General features: G+C 42.7%; 1 protein-coding gene across 1 annotated transcript in view; it reads left to right on the top strand.

The window, feature by feature from the left end:
• The window catches only part of NFATC3 (nuclear factor of activated T cells 3), a 62,291-nt gene that overhangs the window by 34,446 nt on the left and 9,738 nt on the right, over positions 1–18,107 (top strand). The window contains exons 4-9 of the mRNA XM_081963330.1: positions 8,135–8,334; positions 10,666–10,838; positions 11,595–11,735; positions 13,612–13,667; positions 14,450–14,576; positions 15,900–16,967. Of these exons, the coding sequence (XP_081819456.1) occupies positions 8,135–8,334; positions 10,666–10,838; positions 11,595–11,735; positions 13,612–13,667; positions 14,450–14,576; positions 15,900–16,967 (1,765 nt within the window). The remainder of the gene's footprint in view (positions 1–8,134; positions 8,335–10,665; positions 10,839–11,594; positions 11,736–13,611; positions 13,668–14,449; positions 14,577–15,899; positions 16,968–18,107) is intronic.

Here is an 18,107-nt window from a genome sequence, read left to right as displayed (position 1 = left end):
CAGTGAATTTTTATATTGGGCAAGCGTTAGGCAGGTTTGAATTTTTACTGTTCAATGAATCATTGAAACATTTCTGTCAGGGAGAAAGCTTGTGATATGTTAGTTAGTTGAGAAACAGTTAAAAGGCAATGCCACACTTCTCCTGCTTTGTGGTATGCAAGTCAGAACCTGGTATGTCAGGAGAAAAAGACAAAGTATTGTAAAATGAGAGAACCTAGTGTGAAATGCTTGAAGTATAATGGAGGACTTAACGGAAATTTTAACTCAGAAATTGAATGTAGCCCGTACCTTATCACAGCTCTTTGTTATATGTTCAAACAGTTCCTTTATTAATCAGCTTCTCTGTCACATTTAGTGTTCATTCTTCAGATAATTTTGATATAGTGCTACAAAGTGGATCTTATCTCTAGTTGCCCTTGCTTTTTGGTGGTTATTCATCATCTCATGTTTTCTCCCCTCTAGAGATCTCTAAAAGCTCCATAACTGGACTCTATTTTAGGGCTAAATAGGTATGATGTAAGTTTGAGAAACATACCTGCTGGGTGCACGTTCCTTAAAATTTAAAAGTCGGCTTTTAAGTGTCTTGAAAAGACATTATTGCAATCAGAGTGTAATCTATCAACCCATTTTTAAATAGAATAGAGCTGGAAGGGACCTTGGAGGTCTTCTAGTCCAGTCCCTTGCTCAAGCAGGAGGCCCCATATCTTTTTTCTGTTTTCTTTTCTCTGTTTTCTGTTTTTATTCCGGTTACTATTTGCCTTAATAAAAAAAAAATTAAAAAAATAGTTTGTAGCAAAGTATCTTCTACTTTTCTTTCATTTTCCCATTTTGCATTTGAGTATACCTTTTCCCGTGCCTCACATACATGTTGTTGGGATTTTTGGTGGTTGGAATCTGTATGTATGGGATTAGATGTCAGCGTTCCAAATATCACCCAGAATTAAATCAGAGTCCAAGGCATAGCTTTCATCAAAGTTCCAATTTAATAAGAGAGACATGTTGGTACAATCTGTGGAAAACCAGAATCTGAAAGCTTCCTGGGGTTCCCACCCAGTTGAAAGTTCCTCATCTTGCTCCCACACCCACAAGTCCATCACATGGTCCAATCTTCCTCTGCCACGCTAACATTTCCACCCATCTAGTTCCGGTCAGGTGCAGTGGTACGGAGACAAAGGATGTCCTTGGGCTTTGAGAAAGGAATGTTTTATTTTGACAACAACCCATTCTACAATTCTACTCCTTACTATTCCCCCTCCCAATTACCCTACTAATGAAACAACATTAATTTAATTTAAATTTAATTTATTAAATTTCTAGACCGCCCCCTCTCCCCGGAGGGTAACATAGTAAAATGAGAGAGTGTGTGGCAGGCCAAAGATCCTAAAAGAAATATGACTGCAGGCCTGACATTAGAATTTAGCCGGATAGCTAGGGAGTTTGCAAGAGAATTGCTAGAGGGAACTGTTTTACGTGGAACCCCAATGTTTAAATATTACCTTGCTTTTTTCTGACTTGCCTTTTGCGTTTTCAAGATCATTTTTTTTTCTTTAATGCTGCCTTACACGGGTAGTTCTCAACTTTACAACAGTTCATTTAGTGTCTGTTCAAAATTATAACGGCACTGGAAAAAATGACTTAATTTTTCACAACCATTGCAGCATCCCCACAGCCACATGACCAAAATTCAGACGCTTGACAATTGACTCATATTTATGACGGTTGCAGTATCCTGGGGTCATGTGTGACTTTCTGACAAGGAAAGTCAATGGAGAAACCAGATGCGCTTAACAACCGGGTATTAATTTAACAACTGCAGTGATTCACTTATATGTTATTCATTGAGAAGACAGGTTGACAGATGAGTTTATGTTTGCTTACATGGACAGATTTACATACTTTTAAAATTCCTTTTAACTCTTCTCATTCTCTAACTTTTGAAGCCCAGTTAGGCAGGCTCTGTATATGCACTTAGGGCTACCATATCTGGCTCCTAATATTGGAGAACTACCAGATAGCAGCAAGGAGATACTTTTTGATGATAGCTGGTGGCTGTTTAGAATTTATTTAGTCATTCCTGGCACTCAGCTCCACAAGAATCTGGACAGCTTACAACAATTAAAAGCAAGAAAGCAACAAAACAATAGGAACAAAGTCAATGCAAGTCTAGAAGAAATAAGATACTCAGATAAAAATGTTCAGGGATGCTGCTCCAGAGGGCAGGTGCTGCAACAGAAAAGAAATGCTTTCCTAGGTCCTGATGGATGGAATTGTTTGATCAAGAGTATCTAGAGCACATCCAGTTGCTCGATCTTATAAGATGGGCAGAGGCTATTGGAGGTAGGCGGTCCCTTAGATAACCAGGGCCTATGCCATGAAGGGCATACCCGCACAGCCTCCAGACACCAGGACAAGACATTGGCAAAATTTCTAGGGTACCTAGGGCAGTGATGGCAACCCTTTTTCCCATCGCGTGCCAAAAGCGGGTGGAGTGCAGGGGGGTTGTGTCCATGCGTGCCCACACCCATAATGCTATGCATGTGACACCCCCCCCCTTGTGCATGCATGCGTGACCCCAACCCTCCCCCCCTGCTTTTGGTGTGCAATGGACCTGTTTTTCGCCCTCCCCAATCTCCAGAGGCTTTCTAGGAGCCTGGGGAGGGCGAAAACAGCTTCCCCCCACCCGGAGCCCTCCGGAGGCTTCAGGGAACACAAAAATCGGCCCCACAGGTAAACCGGAAGTTCAGGAATAGACTTCCAGTTTGCCTGTATAGCCGGTTTTCGCCCTCTGGAGTGAAGCCTCTGAAGGGCGAAAAACGGCCTTAAGAGAAAGCCGAAGTCAGCTGGCCGGTGTGTGCATGCGTGCTGCAGCTGACAGGGCAACACCACACGTGCCCTAACAAATGGCTCTGCATTCCATCTGTGGCAGGCGTGCCATAGGTTCGCCATCACGGCCCTAGGGCTAAGTTGGATAGTTGACGTCCCAGATAGCCTCATTCAATGGTTTCGTGTGAAGTTTTTAAAAAAGGGTCAAGGGCATTGAGTCTTGAGGCATCTCTCAAGTAAGGATCACAGGCTCGATCTCTCTGACTTGTCAACACCAACTACCTGCGGAGAAAGGAGGAGGACTACTGCTACATGGTGGCCTCCAGTTACAGTCTCTGCAGAAGTATGCTATGATCACTGACTTCAGGAAGAACCAGGATCAATATACAATCTTCATCCTGGTCTTGCCAAAGGTCATCAGCAGAAGCAATGGGTGCTGTCTCAATTCTGTGCACCTAAATGATTCGAGAACTTTATAATACAGAAGTCTCAAGTACAGACAAGTTCTTTGATTTAATACTAGCTGATAAGCCGGCGCTGCCCGGGTATTTATTTATCCCAACCCTCCTTCCATGAACGTCGCCACAATTTCTAATATTGGATTTTTTTCCCCTTACCAGAGGGAATCCCCTTGTGGAGTACTATGAAGCCGTTACCATGGCAACTCCACAGCGCTGTACGGTAGAAGCCATTTTAAGGCAGTACGGTAGAAGCCATTTTAAGGTACAACAGGCTGCATCTTAACAGAACACCCCCCCACAAGGGTTGTTAGGGGTGTCTTCCCCCCCCCCCCCCCCAGTATTTGTTTCCAGAGAGTAAGTCATCTGTGTACCAAGTTTGGTTGAAATTGCTCCAGGCGTTCCAGAGTTATGCTGGGACACACACACACACACTTTTATATATATAGATGAACAACTGCTATATTTGGTCATGAGATATTTTCTGCCCGGCCAAAACACTGGTTGAATTATTATCAACTCTTTCATCGTGGTTTCCCCCCCCCCCCCCCATTTTCTCCATTATTCGTATGTTTTAGCTGAGTTTATGAAATGTCCTAGACATCCAGAAATGGAATTAGAATCTGGAACATTGATTAGCGTTCGCTGATTACATTACTAAAAAAAAAAAAAAAGCACGGTCCAGTGAAACAAAGCAAGGGGTGGTAGACCTGGCTTTGCAGACGGCTTTTGACGTCAGATCGGAACACATGTTCTCATTTCCCTTAGCCATAATTCCTTTGATCTCTGTGCTTATAAACTGCAAACCAAATGCAGATCAAGATCAAAGAAAGGCAAATGCAGGCGGAAGGACAAACGAAAAGCAAACGCTTGCCGCTTGCTGCGAAAGAAGACTCTCGCCTTTTAAAATTGGGATATTGTTGTTGCATTAATCGGGGGTATGAATGCAAGCGACGAGGTCGTGCCGCGTACCGCTGACAGGCACCCAATCCAGTCCCGGGGGGGGGGGGTTAACGCTCCATCAAAGAGCGGAGTTTTTTAAAAAAAGTGTGAAAAGTCTAATTGAAAGGAACCTAATGTGATTTGCCATTCTAAAATAGTTGTCTAGCCGATGGAGCCAAATGTTTGACCTTGAAATTAGTTGCCAGGCGTTGGTTTTTAGAGAGAGGTTTGAAAATAAGGGGGGGGGGAGTGAATAAATACTCCTTTTCCCTAACCTGGTCGTTTATTTCTGCATTGCATCCACATTTAAGGGAACCTACCTGTGACAACAGGCTGCCCCAATTAATAGAGGTGTTTTAGAGAGAAGCTACTGTAGATTATCCTGTAGTGACCTTCTCTCTTTAGCCTTCCAGCTTTAGTTTAACGTGCGCATACGCTGACCTTTGCTATGGAAACGATACAGAAACACAAACAGAGCTTCGTCTGCAAAGCAATGGGTTGTGTGTCACAGGATATAGTTACGGGTGGAGGGTTTTTAGAGGTCAGTCAATGAGACGGTGCTGTAACTTTTCATTATTTACAATATTCGGCAGGATGCCTCGTGTGAAGAGTGTGTGATTATATTTATGGAATTAAAAAATATATATATACGTCGCCTATCATAAGCATGCCTATATTTGGGCAACTGCAGGAACTGTAAATGTATTTTAAACGTGTTTGGTTCCCTTTTGTAACACAACCACTAGAGTGTAGTATCTGCGTAAAGGACACAGACTGGCATTAATGCCAGCCTTTTAATATAATATCCATTGGAGGGTTTATCAAGGTCCCATTTATATTCATATTTTGGATTGCACAGTCAGTCAACATGCAACTACAGTTTTGTTTTGCTTTGTTTTGTTAAAAAAAAATGGAGCACCTATTCTGTTCAAAACAACTTTCCCCTGAACTGGGATACCTTTTAGCAGGGGAAACGGTTAAATAGAAAAGTGTCTTAAATCAGGCTAGAGAGATTCACTGTCTGCCGTGATTGGCAAGTGACTTGTAGGGATCTCTGAATCTCAGGGGGAAAAAAGTGGCTCCTGCAACTTCCTATCTATTGAGAATTAAAAGTCTGCACGTCCCTTTGGGTGACATAAAAGAGTTGGGATATATTCTGTTTTGCTTTGAAGTATTCAGAAAATGTATTGGAAACTAGAAATTAATTCTGCATTTAGTAGAATACTATGAAATGTTCTGGATGATTAGTGTCATCTTTTGGTAGGGATGAGCAGCCAGTGGCTTATAAATTGCATATGGATCCATCACACACACACAAATAAACACACACACACACACACACACACACCATTCCCTCCTGATCAGCTGGGACTCAAGAGGCAGAGAATAGATGGGTTTGGAGCCAGTTAGAGGTGGTATTTACCGGTTCTCCGAACTACTCAAAATTTCTGCTATCAGTTCTCCAGAGCTGATCAGAACCTACGGAATACCCACCGTCTCTGTGTGTGTGTGTGTGTGTGTGTGTGTGTGTGTGTGTGTGTGTGTTAGAATTAAAATCAGCTGACTTTGCTGCAGAATGGGAAGCCTCCGAAGCAGGCTTGGTAGTGATCTTGGGTGCCATTAATTGAACATAGATGCTTCTCGCCAAAGGGTAGAACAAGAAGCAATGGGTGGAAACTAATCAAGGAGAGAAGCAACTTAGAACTGAGGAGAAACTTCCTGACAGTTAGAACAATTAAATCAGTGGAACAGAAGTTGCCTCCGGAAGTTGTGAATGCCGCAACACTGGAAGTCTTTAAGAAGATGTTGGATAGCCATCTGTCTGAAACGGTATAGGGTTTCCTGCCTAGGCAGGGGATTGGACTAGAAGACCTCCAAGGTCCCTTCCAACTCTGCTATTGTATTGTATTATTATTGTAAATACGAATAGGATTGAGCTGGATAGGGAGGAATGATTTTATTTGGTAGTAAGAGCTGAAATGAATTAAATTTAAACTGAAAGTTGCAATTCAAAGTGGGACTTTTACTTTAATGATCTAAAATGGTTCCCATATGGGATTATAGGTTGATGGTTTTGATTTTGACAGATTTATTGTATTTTATTGCTGCTTGCCTTTACATCCACAGAGTTCTTCTTCTAGTGCAATAATACAGTTCTCCCCCCCCCCCCCCCAAGAAAATTGTAGCTTAAAACCACTGCTAAATTACATTGGAACAGATGCGGGAAGCAGTTAATCAAAAATCTTCAAAAGACTTGGCAAGCAAAACCACCCTGCTTCTGTTTGAGGGTGAGGCAATCTGGCACCCTCCAGCTGTTTTGGATTCCATCAGTCCCATTCATCATGGCCAATGGAAACAGAATCTGAGAGTCGTAGTTTCAAACAACTGGAGGGATACCCATTCCTTACCCCTTTCTACTTTCAATAGTTGGACTGCAACGCTAGACTTCCGTTTCGCAAGCACTTCCATGGTGAAAGACTCAGCCAGTGACATCACCATCGCTTGAGAGACTCATAGGTGGGGGCTCCTTTTGTGTCTCCATGAAGTTGCTCAAGTTGTGGCCCGCCAGAGGCCAGCAAAGCTGGCAGCAGAGTCGGACAGTGAGGAGGTTGGGGAGGAGCATGGGCCAGTCCTGGAGTCTGGGGAAGGCTCGGACGAGGGCTCTGCGTCAGAGACAGAGATGGGGCCGAGGCCGTCTGGCAGTTATCAGCTGCCTTTGGAGCTGGACAGCAGTGAAGCAGAGGAACAGCTGGAGCCTGTTCCCAGTGCGCGCATGCGCAGAGCTGCCAAAAGAAAAGAACAGCTCAGAAATCAGGGTAGACTTGGGAGTAACCTCGCAAGGGGAGGGTGATTGACCCCTCCCATAGGAAATAAAAGAGGAGCGAAAGGGGAGGGGGCTTTTGCAGGAAACAATTTGTTCATTCATTCATTCATTAGATTCGTTTCACGAGTGTGAAAATCTGTCCGTAAATCTCAGAGACTTTTCCCCAGTTTTTCCTTGCACAGCACCTCATTTGGAAAATATTTACATGGAAGCTTTCCAAGCTAGATAAGGTCTGTGGTTATAAATTCACCTTTGAAAGACTGTTTCCCAGGCCTTTGCTGAATACGAATGAGAGGAATTCACATTCGTTTAATAAAAGGGGTTTTGTCGGGACCAGGAATCTGCCTCGTGCTTTTTTGGGGGAAGCCTAGGTCAGAACAGCCCACTGAAGTGAATGATGAGAGGACCCCTCACCACAAGGCTGTAACGAGGTCTTCAGCCTGCCAATCAATCGTCAGCCCATCATCCTAACCTCATGAGCCACCACGTTCCCAGTGGACTGCAATAGGATGGACCCAGGGGGACTCATAGAAAGTCTGTCTCACAGCAAAATCTTTTCTAGTGGAAGATAAAGGCTCCTACTATAGTATTCGACTTTAAAAAAAAAGAGTTTGTATTATGGCTTTAGGTAACTTATATTGGAGCAATACCTAAAATATTTGGATGTACCAATTAGTTAGGATTTCTAAGGTAACTGAATAACAGTTAGAAGGAAGGTTGGCGGTCTTCTGATCGACCCCATCCCTCCTGCTTAACAAGGAGACAAAGGACCTTTGGGATTTGAATGAGGTCAAAATCAAAGCAAGTTATTTTGGAAAAGGAAACTATATAATAGTAAATTACTTTTGTGATCCATTTTTTTTAAAGCCTAAGGACTGCCAAGTGCAGCAGAGTGGTTTGACTGTCAGATTTGCCATGTTTAATTTTTATTACAGGCATATGCTTGTGAGCTATTTTGGGGGGGGAATCAAATATGCTACAAATATACATCTGTATCTTAGGTCGTGTCTGCAGTTTTAACACCTTCACTCTGAAAAGCTAATTGTTAATTTTTAACAGGTTTTTTTTTTTCTTTGTGTCTTATCAGCTCCTAGGTTACAATGAAAAACCTGTAAATCTTCAAATGTTCATTGGGACAGCCGATGATCGTTACTTAAGGCCACATGCTTTTTACCAAGTGCACAGAATCACAGGGAAAACAGTTGCCACGGCGAGTCAAGAAATCATCCTTGCCAGCACAAAAGTTTTGGAAATCCCTCTTTTGCCTGAAAACAACATGACTGCCAGGTAGGTCTGAGGATTCTGCCTCGCAAATTCAATACGTTGTGCCCCAGAATGCATAGGCTTTTGTGGGTTTCAGGATACGCGGGTATTTTTATTTTTAAAAAGTATATTATACTATAATCTTCGTATATCAGCTTCCGAGTGCAGCGCATTGCAACTTCAGTTTGCCATGTGGTCCTTCAGGTTTGAAGTGGACACATTAAGAGAACAAAAACGCCTGGCTGACCCCTGGAGTGCAGGTGTTGTATGATGCAGTACGAATAAGATTATGCAACTGCAGATGGCTTTTGCATCCTAGAATTAGTTGCTTTATATCATGCTCAGTTTTGCGCGTAGAGACTCACACACAGATATGTGCACAGGGACATACACAAAGATTATAACACAAGGTCTTAGCTTTAGTTTGTGTTTGAGTGTTTGCAGCTATCTGAATAAACTCTTCATTGACCTTCAGACATATTCATAACAATTCCTATGCTCTCTCTCTCTCTCTCTCTCGCGCGCACACACACACACACACCCATTAATATTTGTCGGTAATCCTTGAACTAATGTTGATTCTTAAAAAATATCAGGTCCATTCCGAAATAAGGCAAAATGTATTGTCTCTGAGGTAGTGAAGTACTAACGTCAGCAAAGTAGGTTATAATGGATTTATTTCAATGTAGTCTCCGTGGTTTTCTCGAAACACATTTGGCTACATCGAGTCTGTTCTTTCACCACCTTTATTTTCCATTCCCACTCCTCTCTTCTGCCTCTTGTCTGCACAAACATTGCTGCATTTGCAGGTGTTGTTAAATTATGGTTGGCTTGAATGAGGACAAGAGAGACTTCCTCCCTCTTCCTCATTTGCCTTCATTGCAGCAGCTGCCAAAAAAGCCAACCCAGTTCTAGGCTGCATAAACAGAGGGACAGAATCAAAGATCACGTGACATGTTAATACCACTTTATAATGCCTTGGTAAGGCCACATTTGGGATATTGAATCCAGTTTTGTTCGCCATGATGTAAAGAAAAGATGTAGAGACTCTAGAAAGAGTGCAGAGAAGAGCAACAAAGATGATTAGGGGGCTGGAGGCCAAAATGTATGAAGAACGGTTGCAGGAACTGGGCATGTCTAGTTTAATGAAAAGAAGGACTAGGGGTGACAGGATAGCAGTCTTCTAATATCTCAGGGGCTGCCACAAAGAAGAGCGAGTAAAGCTATTCTCCAAAGCACCTGAGAGTAGGACAGAGTGGAAGCAATGGATGGAAACTAATCAAGGAGAGAAGCAACATAGAACCAAGGAAAAATTTCTTGACAGTTAGAACAATTAATCAGTGGAACAACTTGCCTCCAGAAGTTGTGAATGCCCCAACGCTGAAAGTTTTTAAGAAGATGTTAGATAACCATTTGTCTGAAATGGTGTAGGGTTTCCTGCCTAAGCAGGGGTTGGACTAGAAGACCTCCAAGGTCCCTTCCAACTCTGTTATTCTACTCCTTTTTATTCATAAGAGGGAGAATGTGGAATGAGAGGATTTTATAACACTGCAAGCAATGCTTTGGATGACTAGGAGCGCTGCACATCTGATACTGACTGACCCAGGAAGAGTCAATTTATTATCTATGTTTTTTATTTTAAAAAATGGTACCTGAAAACCGGTGATCGGTTGTTGCAAGAACTGATCCATTGTTTGCTAGATGTGATTTTCAAGAGAATTACTTTGCAAACTTCAGAGATGTTCCACAGTTAACATCTGTCAGTCATCTATAGTCACGATTCTTTCCGATCAGTCCCGGAGACGTGCCTTTTCATTTTTTCTCTGCCCAACTGGCATCGTTGTGCTATGTCTCATGAGCTCCAAGGCTAAGAACCAAGCAGAGTTACATAATTGCTTGTACTGCCAGCATCTTGCTGTGGTTTTTGCCACCTCACAGCTCCATGCCTGATTGCGGTACACAAAATAAATATTTTCCCACTTGTTCTAGTACAAAGGAACAATGTCTAGTTTGCAGTCTTAACCCGATAAGGAGCCTTGGTGGCACAGTGGTTAGAATGCAATATTGCAAACTAGCTCTGCCCGCAACGTGGAGTTTGATCCTGACGGGCTCAAGGTTGACTCAGCCTTCCATCCTTCCCAGAGCGGTAGAATGAGGACTCGGATTGTTGAGGGCAATAGGCTTGACATTGTAAACCGCTCAAAGAGAGCCATCAAGCACTATGAAACGGTATATATTCATCCAAGTGCTATTGCTATTGTTTTAAATGAGTGGCTGTGTGTTTGCAGATATTCAGACAAGAAAAAGGCCCGTGTAATTAGATACCACTTGGGTGATGTCTTCTGTTTTCTCCAGTATTGACTGTGCAGGTATTCTGAAGCTCCGCAATTCAGACATCGAGCTTCGGAAGGGGGAGACCGATATTGGAAGGAAAAACACAAGAGTGAGGCTCGTATTTCGTGTCCATATCCCACAGCCGAGCGGGAAGGTCTTGTCCCTTCAGGTTGCCTCTATACCTGTGGAATGCTGTAAGTTTGCTCATTCTTTTGGCTGGTGGGGGAAATGGTTATATCCATAAATATTTCAGGAATTAAGTTTGGACTTCATAAGAAATACGGCATAGAGGCAGCTTTTTACCTTCCTGCCCTGGGACTTTTAGAAAGCTCCCTGGTGTATTCACCTGGGGACTTTGCTTCTGAGGCAGGCTGTTTTAATCTCTTCTTTTTGTCAAATGCTACCAATCATGGTCTAGGGCTGTGATGGCGAACCTACGGCAAGCATGTCACAGGTGGCACATGGAGCCATATTTTCTGGCATGGGAGTTGTTAGCTCCAGCACCGGGCAGCTGATTTTCGGCCTCCCGGAGGGCTGTTTTCGTTCTACCCAGCCTTTAGAGAAGCCTCCGGAGCCTGGGGTGGGCAAAAACTCCCCTGCGCGGGGGTGGGGGTGTTGCACACGCATGCACAGGTGTGCAGGTTCGCATTGAGTTGTGGGTGTGGTCACGCATGCGCGCGTGATAGCATGTGCACTCACAATTTTGGCACGCCTTTACAAAAAGATTCGCCATCACTGGTCTAGGGTGTTTAGCAAATGCAACCTCTGTGGTTAGTTCATGGTCTGCCAAGCAATTTCTGAATTTGTTTGAGCTAACAGATTAAACTAAATATAGGAAAGTGTGTTGCATATGGGAAATAAAAACAGAGAAGGCGGGGGGGGGGAGAAGATACGATAAGAACCATATGTGTATACGTTCTTATGCATTTTTGTATTTCTCTTCGATAAAGCTCAGAGATCGGCTCAGGAACTTCCTCAGATAGAGAAATACAACATCAGCAGTTGCTCCGTAAACGGAGGCCATGAAATGATTGTTACAGGCTGTAACTTCCTTCCAGAATCAAAAATTTTATTTCTGGAAAAGGGGCAAGGTAAGTCGATCTGCTTCAAGTAACAGAAAAGGTTTGTTTCTGGGGTTGAAGGAACATAGTGGACAATGGGGAAATTCATTTTTTTTTACTACTGGTTCTGTGGGCGTGACTTGGTGGGCGTGGCAGGGGAAGGATACTGCAAAATCTCCATTCCCTCCCCACTCCAAGGCAAGTATACTGCAAAATCCCCATTCCCTCCTCACTCCAGGGGAAGGATACTGCAAAATCCCCATTCCCTCCCCACTCCAAGGGAAGGATACTGCAAAATCCCCATTCCCTCCCCACTCCAGGGGAAGGATACTGCAAAATCCCCATTCCCTCCCCACTCTGGGGCCAGCCAGAGGCGGTATTTGCCAGTTCTCCAAACTACTCAAAATTTCCACTACCAGTTCTCCAGAACCTGCTGAATTTCACCCCCGATACCGGAGTGTCTAAGCTCATTCAATCACGTCCTTTTACCCTGAGATGCAAATGCAAATTCTGTTTGAATTACAAAGGATCTTGATAGAGCTGGCCTGTCCAAAAAATTGCAAATCAGTGGTGTAAAATGTAGGACTCTTGTGTTTAGGAACATTGCTAGTATACCCAGTTGGTATTATTGCTTGTAAGCACTCTCTTCCCATAGAGCTAGATCAGTCCCATGCTTAAGTGTGGAACTGACTATGGTGTAATTATAAGTTGAGGATATGTTAAGCTGAGGACTTTTCAAGGTGGCTTAGATCAGACGTAGGATGAAATCTATTTGAAGTTCTCTTCTGCAGCCCTGGAGACGGTGAATTTGTAGTCTTCTACGCCACTGCTTCTTTGCAGTAAATCATCACATTTTGTTTTGCAATATGCAGCATTTTTTAAAATCACAGTTTAGCGCCAGAGCAGTCAGTGACTCCTTCTAATTTGCATATTGTTTGCAGAGGAAATTAATCGGATCCCAATGACTTTGGATTTCAGTGTTGGAGTAGATTATAAGAATCTGCTTGCCTTGTTATTCTGGATTATTTTCAGTTTGTAGATTTCACGACAGGACAATTTGGCAGCAGGAAGGACTACTGTCTGTTATAGATTCCTTTCTTCTTATTGCTTGATTAAACTGGACAGATTTATCCTCTCTTTGACTTGAAAGATTTGTACAGTTAGAGCCAGTCACATACATGGAGGGAGAAACCTTTTTCTGTTGGGCAATGGAATGAATCTCTTCAAGAGTTTCCCTCCCTTTTAATTTTTTTTAAAAACTGTAAATAATGTTTCTTTCCAAGCCTTTTATTTGGTAGGTATTTTATTTCTTTCAGCCTTCTGCATTTTATTTTTGTTCACAATACTCAGTGCCTTAAATATTCATTGAAATAGAAACATAGGATATAAACTAATATACTTGTAAATACAATATCTAGTGCTACATTTTGCTCAGGTTTTTCTCTAGCTTCTGGTTTGATTCTGGTGGCCCATGAAATGGCCCAAATCTTTCTAACTATGAACATTCAATTTCATGATTTTTTGTGTGCGCGCACACACACACAGAGACACACACACACACACACACACACACACACACACAGCAACTATCCTATGAATTATGCAAATATCTTCACCCACAACATCATTTTTCCTCCCTTCTTAAAACTAATCATTCAAAGCTCACTTCATCCATAGTTCACTTCCCATTTGGGGTTCATTAATCAAAGCTCAATTCTCTCTGGCCAGTTATCTTTGAACAAGATAGGTATTGCATGGACAAATATTTAACATGTCTACAATGAACAGAGTCTTGAAAGTCAAATGAAAACTAATAAGAGTTGTACACTGTGTATTTTGTATGTATATAATAATTGAATTACTTCAGCTTGAGCTGATACCTGACCTGAAACCTTTGCCTTTGTAGATGGACGGCCCCAGTGGGAAGTGGAAGGAAAAATAATTAGAGACAGGAGTCAAGAGGTGAGATTTTTTTTTTAAAGTACAGAATTATTTTACTGATTTCTGTAAAGATCCTGGTGGAAAATGAAACAACATAGGCAGCTTTTCCCCCCCTTAGCACTTATATCAAACGTGCAAAAATATTAGCAAAATTTGAGCCAGATTTATAGGGAAGAAGGCTAAAGCGGTGAGTGATGTAATATTAAATAGAAAAAAAAATAACCTTCAGTCTTGAGAGGCTAGAAAGGGCAAACTGATGTGAAGAAAGTAAACACTAATAGCGTAGTAGGGATTGTGGGAAAGAAAAGAAGAGGAAGAATATAAATTATACAAGAAAGTTACAGCAGCTGCCAGATTTGATTCACAAACTTGGAAACCCAGAAGTGGAACCTTTTCCAGCAATTGAAGTGCCAACTCTTTCCCCTTCGCAGATGTTAGCTTCGTAAGCTAACATTTGGGAAAATTACAATGATTAGAACATGTAAATATTCTACGTAAGTTATCTAGCATATGTAAATTTCACGAAGAAAGCATCATCCTGCACTTACGAGAACTGCTTCCTGAGAGATCTTTCCTTTTGAAGTAGGACTCATAGGCAGAAAACTCAAACATCCTGCCAATCATTCTTAGGAAAAGTGGCTTGTGGAAAGGTGTCACCACTGACAATTCTGTTCCTTATCTTTAAAAGAAAAAAGTGCTTCAGGAAATGCAGCATGCAATTTATCAGGTCTAATGAGGATGACGAAAAAAGCCTTCCGAGACACACCTGGTCTTTTTCTATCGTTTTATTCATTTTTACACAGGCTGCGCTCATTCTTGAAGTTCCTCCGTATCACAACAAAGCAATTACAGCAGCCGTCCACGTACAATTCTATGTTTGCAACGGCAAAAGGAAAAAAAGCCAGGCTCAGCGGTTTACCTATATTCCAGGTACAGATTATTGGCAAAGAAATCATGAGTGAGAACTTGCCTTTTCTTTCAAATGTCTCTAGTCCATTGCCCAGATTCTGAGAAATGTTAGTTATTTTACCCTAGAAAATTAGGCATGAATTGGAGGCGCGTGTGTGTATGTGTGTGTGAAATGTAACGAGGAATTTTTCAATGCTTTTCCTGACAGCTAGAAAGTTTTTAATTGAACATCAATCGGCCTGTGTTTTTTTTTTAAGGCACTAGGCTAGAAACCAGGAGACATACATCCGTCCGGGCGCACCCGGGAGCTGCGGAGGGCGGAGGCAGAAATGTTGTCGGCGCTCCCGGATGACGAAGGCACGAAAGCGACTGGGGAACGACGAGAACCTTCCTGCCTCTGCTGGATTTCGCGCGCTCCTCGCGACTGCAATATGCAGTCGCGAGGAGCGCGCAAAGTCCAGCAGAGGCAGGAAGGTTCTCGTCGTTCTCCAGTCGCTTTCGAGGACTGCGGAGCGCGAGCCAGTGGAGCACGCCCAGGAAGGCGGGGAATGGGATCACATGTGCTGGAGGCTGAGGCAGCCTGAGCCTCCAGCACACGTGGTCCCATTCCCCGCCTTCCTGATGATGTCACCAGCCTCACCAGCCATAAACCTCACCGCACGTCACTGCTTCTCACTCAGCCCAACCCACTTTAGAGAGCTGCTGTTGTGGAGAAAATAGAAGGAGGAAGGAGTATTATATATGTTTGCTTCCTTGAATTACTTATAAAATAAATTAATAAAGGTATCTCTGTTGACTTTTTAACTAGGATTGCAAATGAGGAAAAATGAAGTTTTGCACATTAAGTTCTAATATATTCTGAGTGAATAAATTATCGTTTGAACGTTAGAAATAAGAAATGTCATCAGCCAGCATGGAACTGGAAGTCTTTGATGCATTCTTTGATCCATAATTAGCTATGATAGCCTGTGTATTGTGGTTCTCAGTTCTCTTATGAACCATGTCAGAAAATGAACATTCAGGACTAATTGCACAGTCGTAGATTCCATGCTGTTTTTGAATGAGACTCAACTCAAGACTCGAAATTCTCAACTCTAGAATTTTATTCTTTAATCCCTGTTGCTATAGTGAGAAAACCCTTTTCTGCCTTATCCCACAAAGTATATTTCACACCATACTTTTCAAGCATGTTACGGTTGACTGCATTTTCCATGTGTGTTCACTGCCATTCATGTACATGTTAGTTTGGATGTGGGGTGGAACAGCTTTTTATTCGATTGAGTTCTGATGTTTGTATCATTCCATCTGTGAATTTTAGCTGATCCTTGTTTTCTTGCTACACAGTTGTATTGAAACAAGAGAACAGAGATGAAATGGACTTGTCTTCAGTCCCATCGTTGTCCCTGACTCACTGTAAAGGACTCTCTCCTGTCCAAACCCAGTTGCCTTCTCCTGACCCAGGGCTTTCACACGATAGTTTACTTCCTCCTTCCTCCAGGAACCTTGTCTGTCCCATACAGCCGCCCTTCACGCCCATGGTATCCTCAACAGTAACTCAGTTGTCCCACATACAAGGTAGAAACCTTAGTCCAGGTGAAGAGCATCCTACCCTGTCTTCAGCTGTAGTCCATCCGTCTTTTCAGGTCACAGCAGCATCTTCTGTGGGGCCTTCCTACCAGTCTATGCAACCCAATGTTATGTTTAATGGACAGCCCGGTCTTCCCATGGACCCTGTCTCTTCCAGTCAAGGATATGAGGCAATTTCATTTCAGCAAGACGCACCTGTACCTCCACTGATAAACCTCAGCTGCCAGTCTCTGCCACCCATCCCATATCATTCTTCAAGTTCAGCTTCGGTGTCAACATCCAACGTTGCAGCCGGAGGACATACTTCAGCACACCTAGCTCAATCGAGACACTCCTCGCCTCATTTGCAATCCATGCGATACCATTGTCCCGATCCTCAGCAAAACCCTGTCTCTCCTGCAATGACTCAGTCCCTTGGACCCCCCTCCACACAGTTGCAGCCAATGACTTTTTCTTCAAATCCAGGTAATTCCTCCTCCTCATCATCATCATCCCCCAAATCTTCTCATTCTTTAGTCCATTCACCACGATCTGGGCCATCTTCGCCACAGTTGCAACCTCTACCTTACCATCTTTCTAGCTCGGGATCTGCCTCATCTCCTCCTCCTCCTCCAGCTTCCCTCAGTCAGTCTGGGCAACAGTCCCCACAAGAGCATAGCCCAGGTTTGGGTGGAATCGCCACAACTTCACCTTTGCTGCATCATAACATATGTGACACATCTCCATTTCCATCAGAAGGGTCAACTGTTAATATTAAGCCTGAACCAGAAGATCAAGAGTTAAATTTTCAGACAATGGGATTGGAAGACATCACGTTAGATGATGGTAAGTGATGCTATGTTAGGAGAATATGGTTAAATAGCTTCATACTTTCAGAAGCCTCATACAAGGAAGGATTTATCATGGATCCCAGACCATTGTAATAGCTTGTTCATCTGGGAATGTGCAATGTACTTGAGCATTGTGTGACTAGAGGCTTGTCCTTCCTCATTTAAAATTTGGCGCACATCAGACTTGTATAAAAATACATTGGACAATCTTTTACAATTGTTATATTTTGGTTATAGGGTACTTTTAGTACAATAAGTCTAGCCAAATCCAAATTGTTCAAAGATAATCTACCTTCTTTCTCTTACTCTTTCTCAAAGCCTAGCTTTCATAACCATACATTACCATGGTTGGAAAGACCATTGTTTATTTCATGGTTAGGGAGCTGGTCACAATCTTTTCCTAGAGTTGTCCCTGAACTCAGATAGAAATGAAGAAGCAGCTTCTTGGATGAGAAGTGAAATGTCTTAAAAGAAAAATCAGAAAGCCCAGTTGCCTTTAAAATAAAAGCACCCTTGGGACAACTATTCAGCTAATACCAACAAAATAGCAAGAGTTGGGGAAGAGCAAACGCACGTTTACTAATTCGGTGGCCAATCTGTGATGAATATTGGTAATTTGGACTAATAGTTACGTTCATTACATCCATTCTCAATCATTTGTGAATGAGCATGTGTCATCTTTGTGTGTGTGTGTGTGTGTGTGTGTAATACAAATAAGAAGATTGAGAGGGATTGGGCAAGGACTTCCATCTATGATGCTTTATTCCTTAGCTGTCAAATAAAATGTTCTTTTGGCTATTTAGGAACACCTGAAAGTTGCCAAGTTTCAGAAACATTGGTTTCAGGTATTTTTTGTCAGGTGCTCCATGTGTGCCTGTGCCGTTGTTCCTTCTTTGGGACCTGGTGATCCAGTGATCTTCCGATGATTACCTGGAGTGGTTGAAGTCCTTGTTAACTATGCCTGAAGACATAATTTCCTGGGGGTCTAGGGGGAACTCATTCCAAAGCTAGTTGAAAGGGCTGCATTTGGTTCGCTTAACAAATACGCCATCGTGTTTAACCATTGGCAAGCTTTCTGCTTCCTGCCATAGTCATAGGACATGGTTAGAAACCATAGCATGACATGGCAAGGCAC

This window comes from Natrix helvetica (assembly GCF_964273705.1).
Source record: "Natrix helvetica genome assembly, chromosome: 10".
NCBI classification, from domain to species: Eukaryota; Metazoa; Chordata; class Lepidosauria; order Squamata; family Natricidae; genus Natrix; species Natrix helvetica.
The sequence above is the reverse complement of the archived record's forward strand: the minus strand, read 5'-3'. Positions and strand labels throughout refer to the sequence as shown.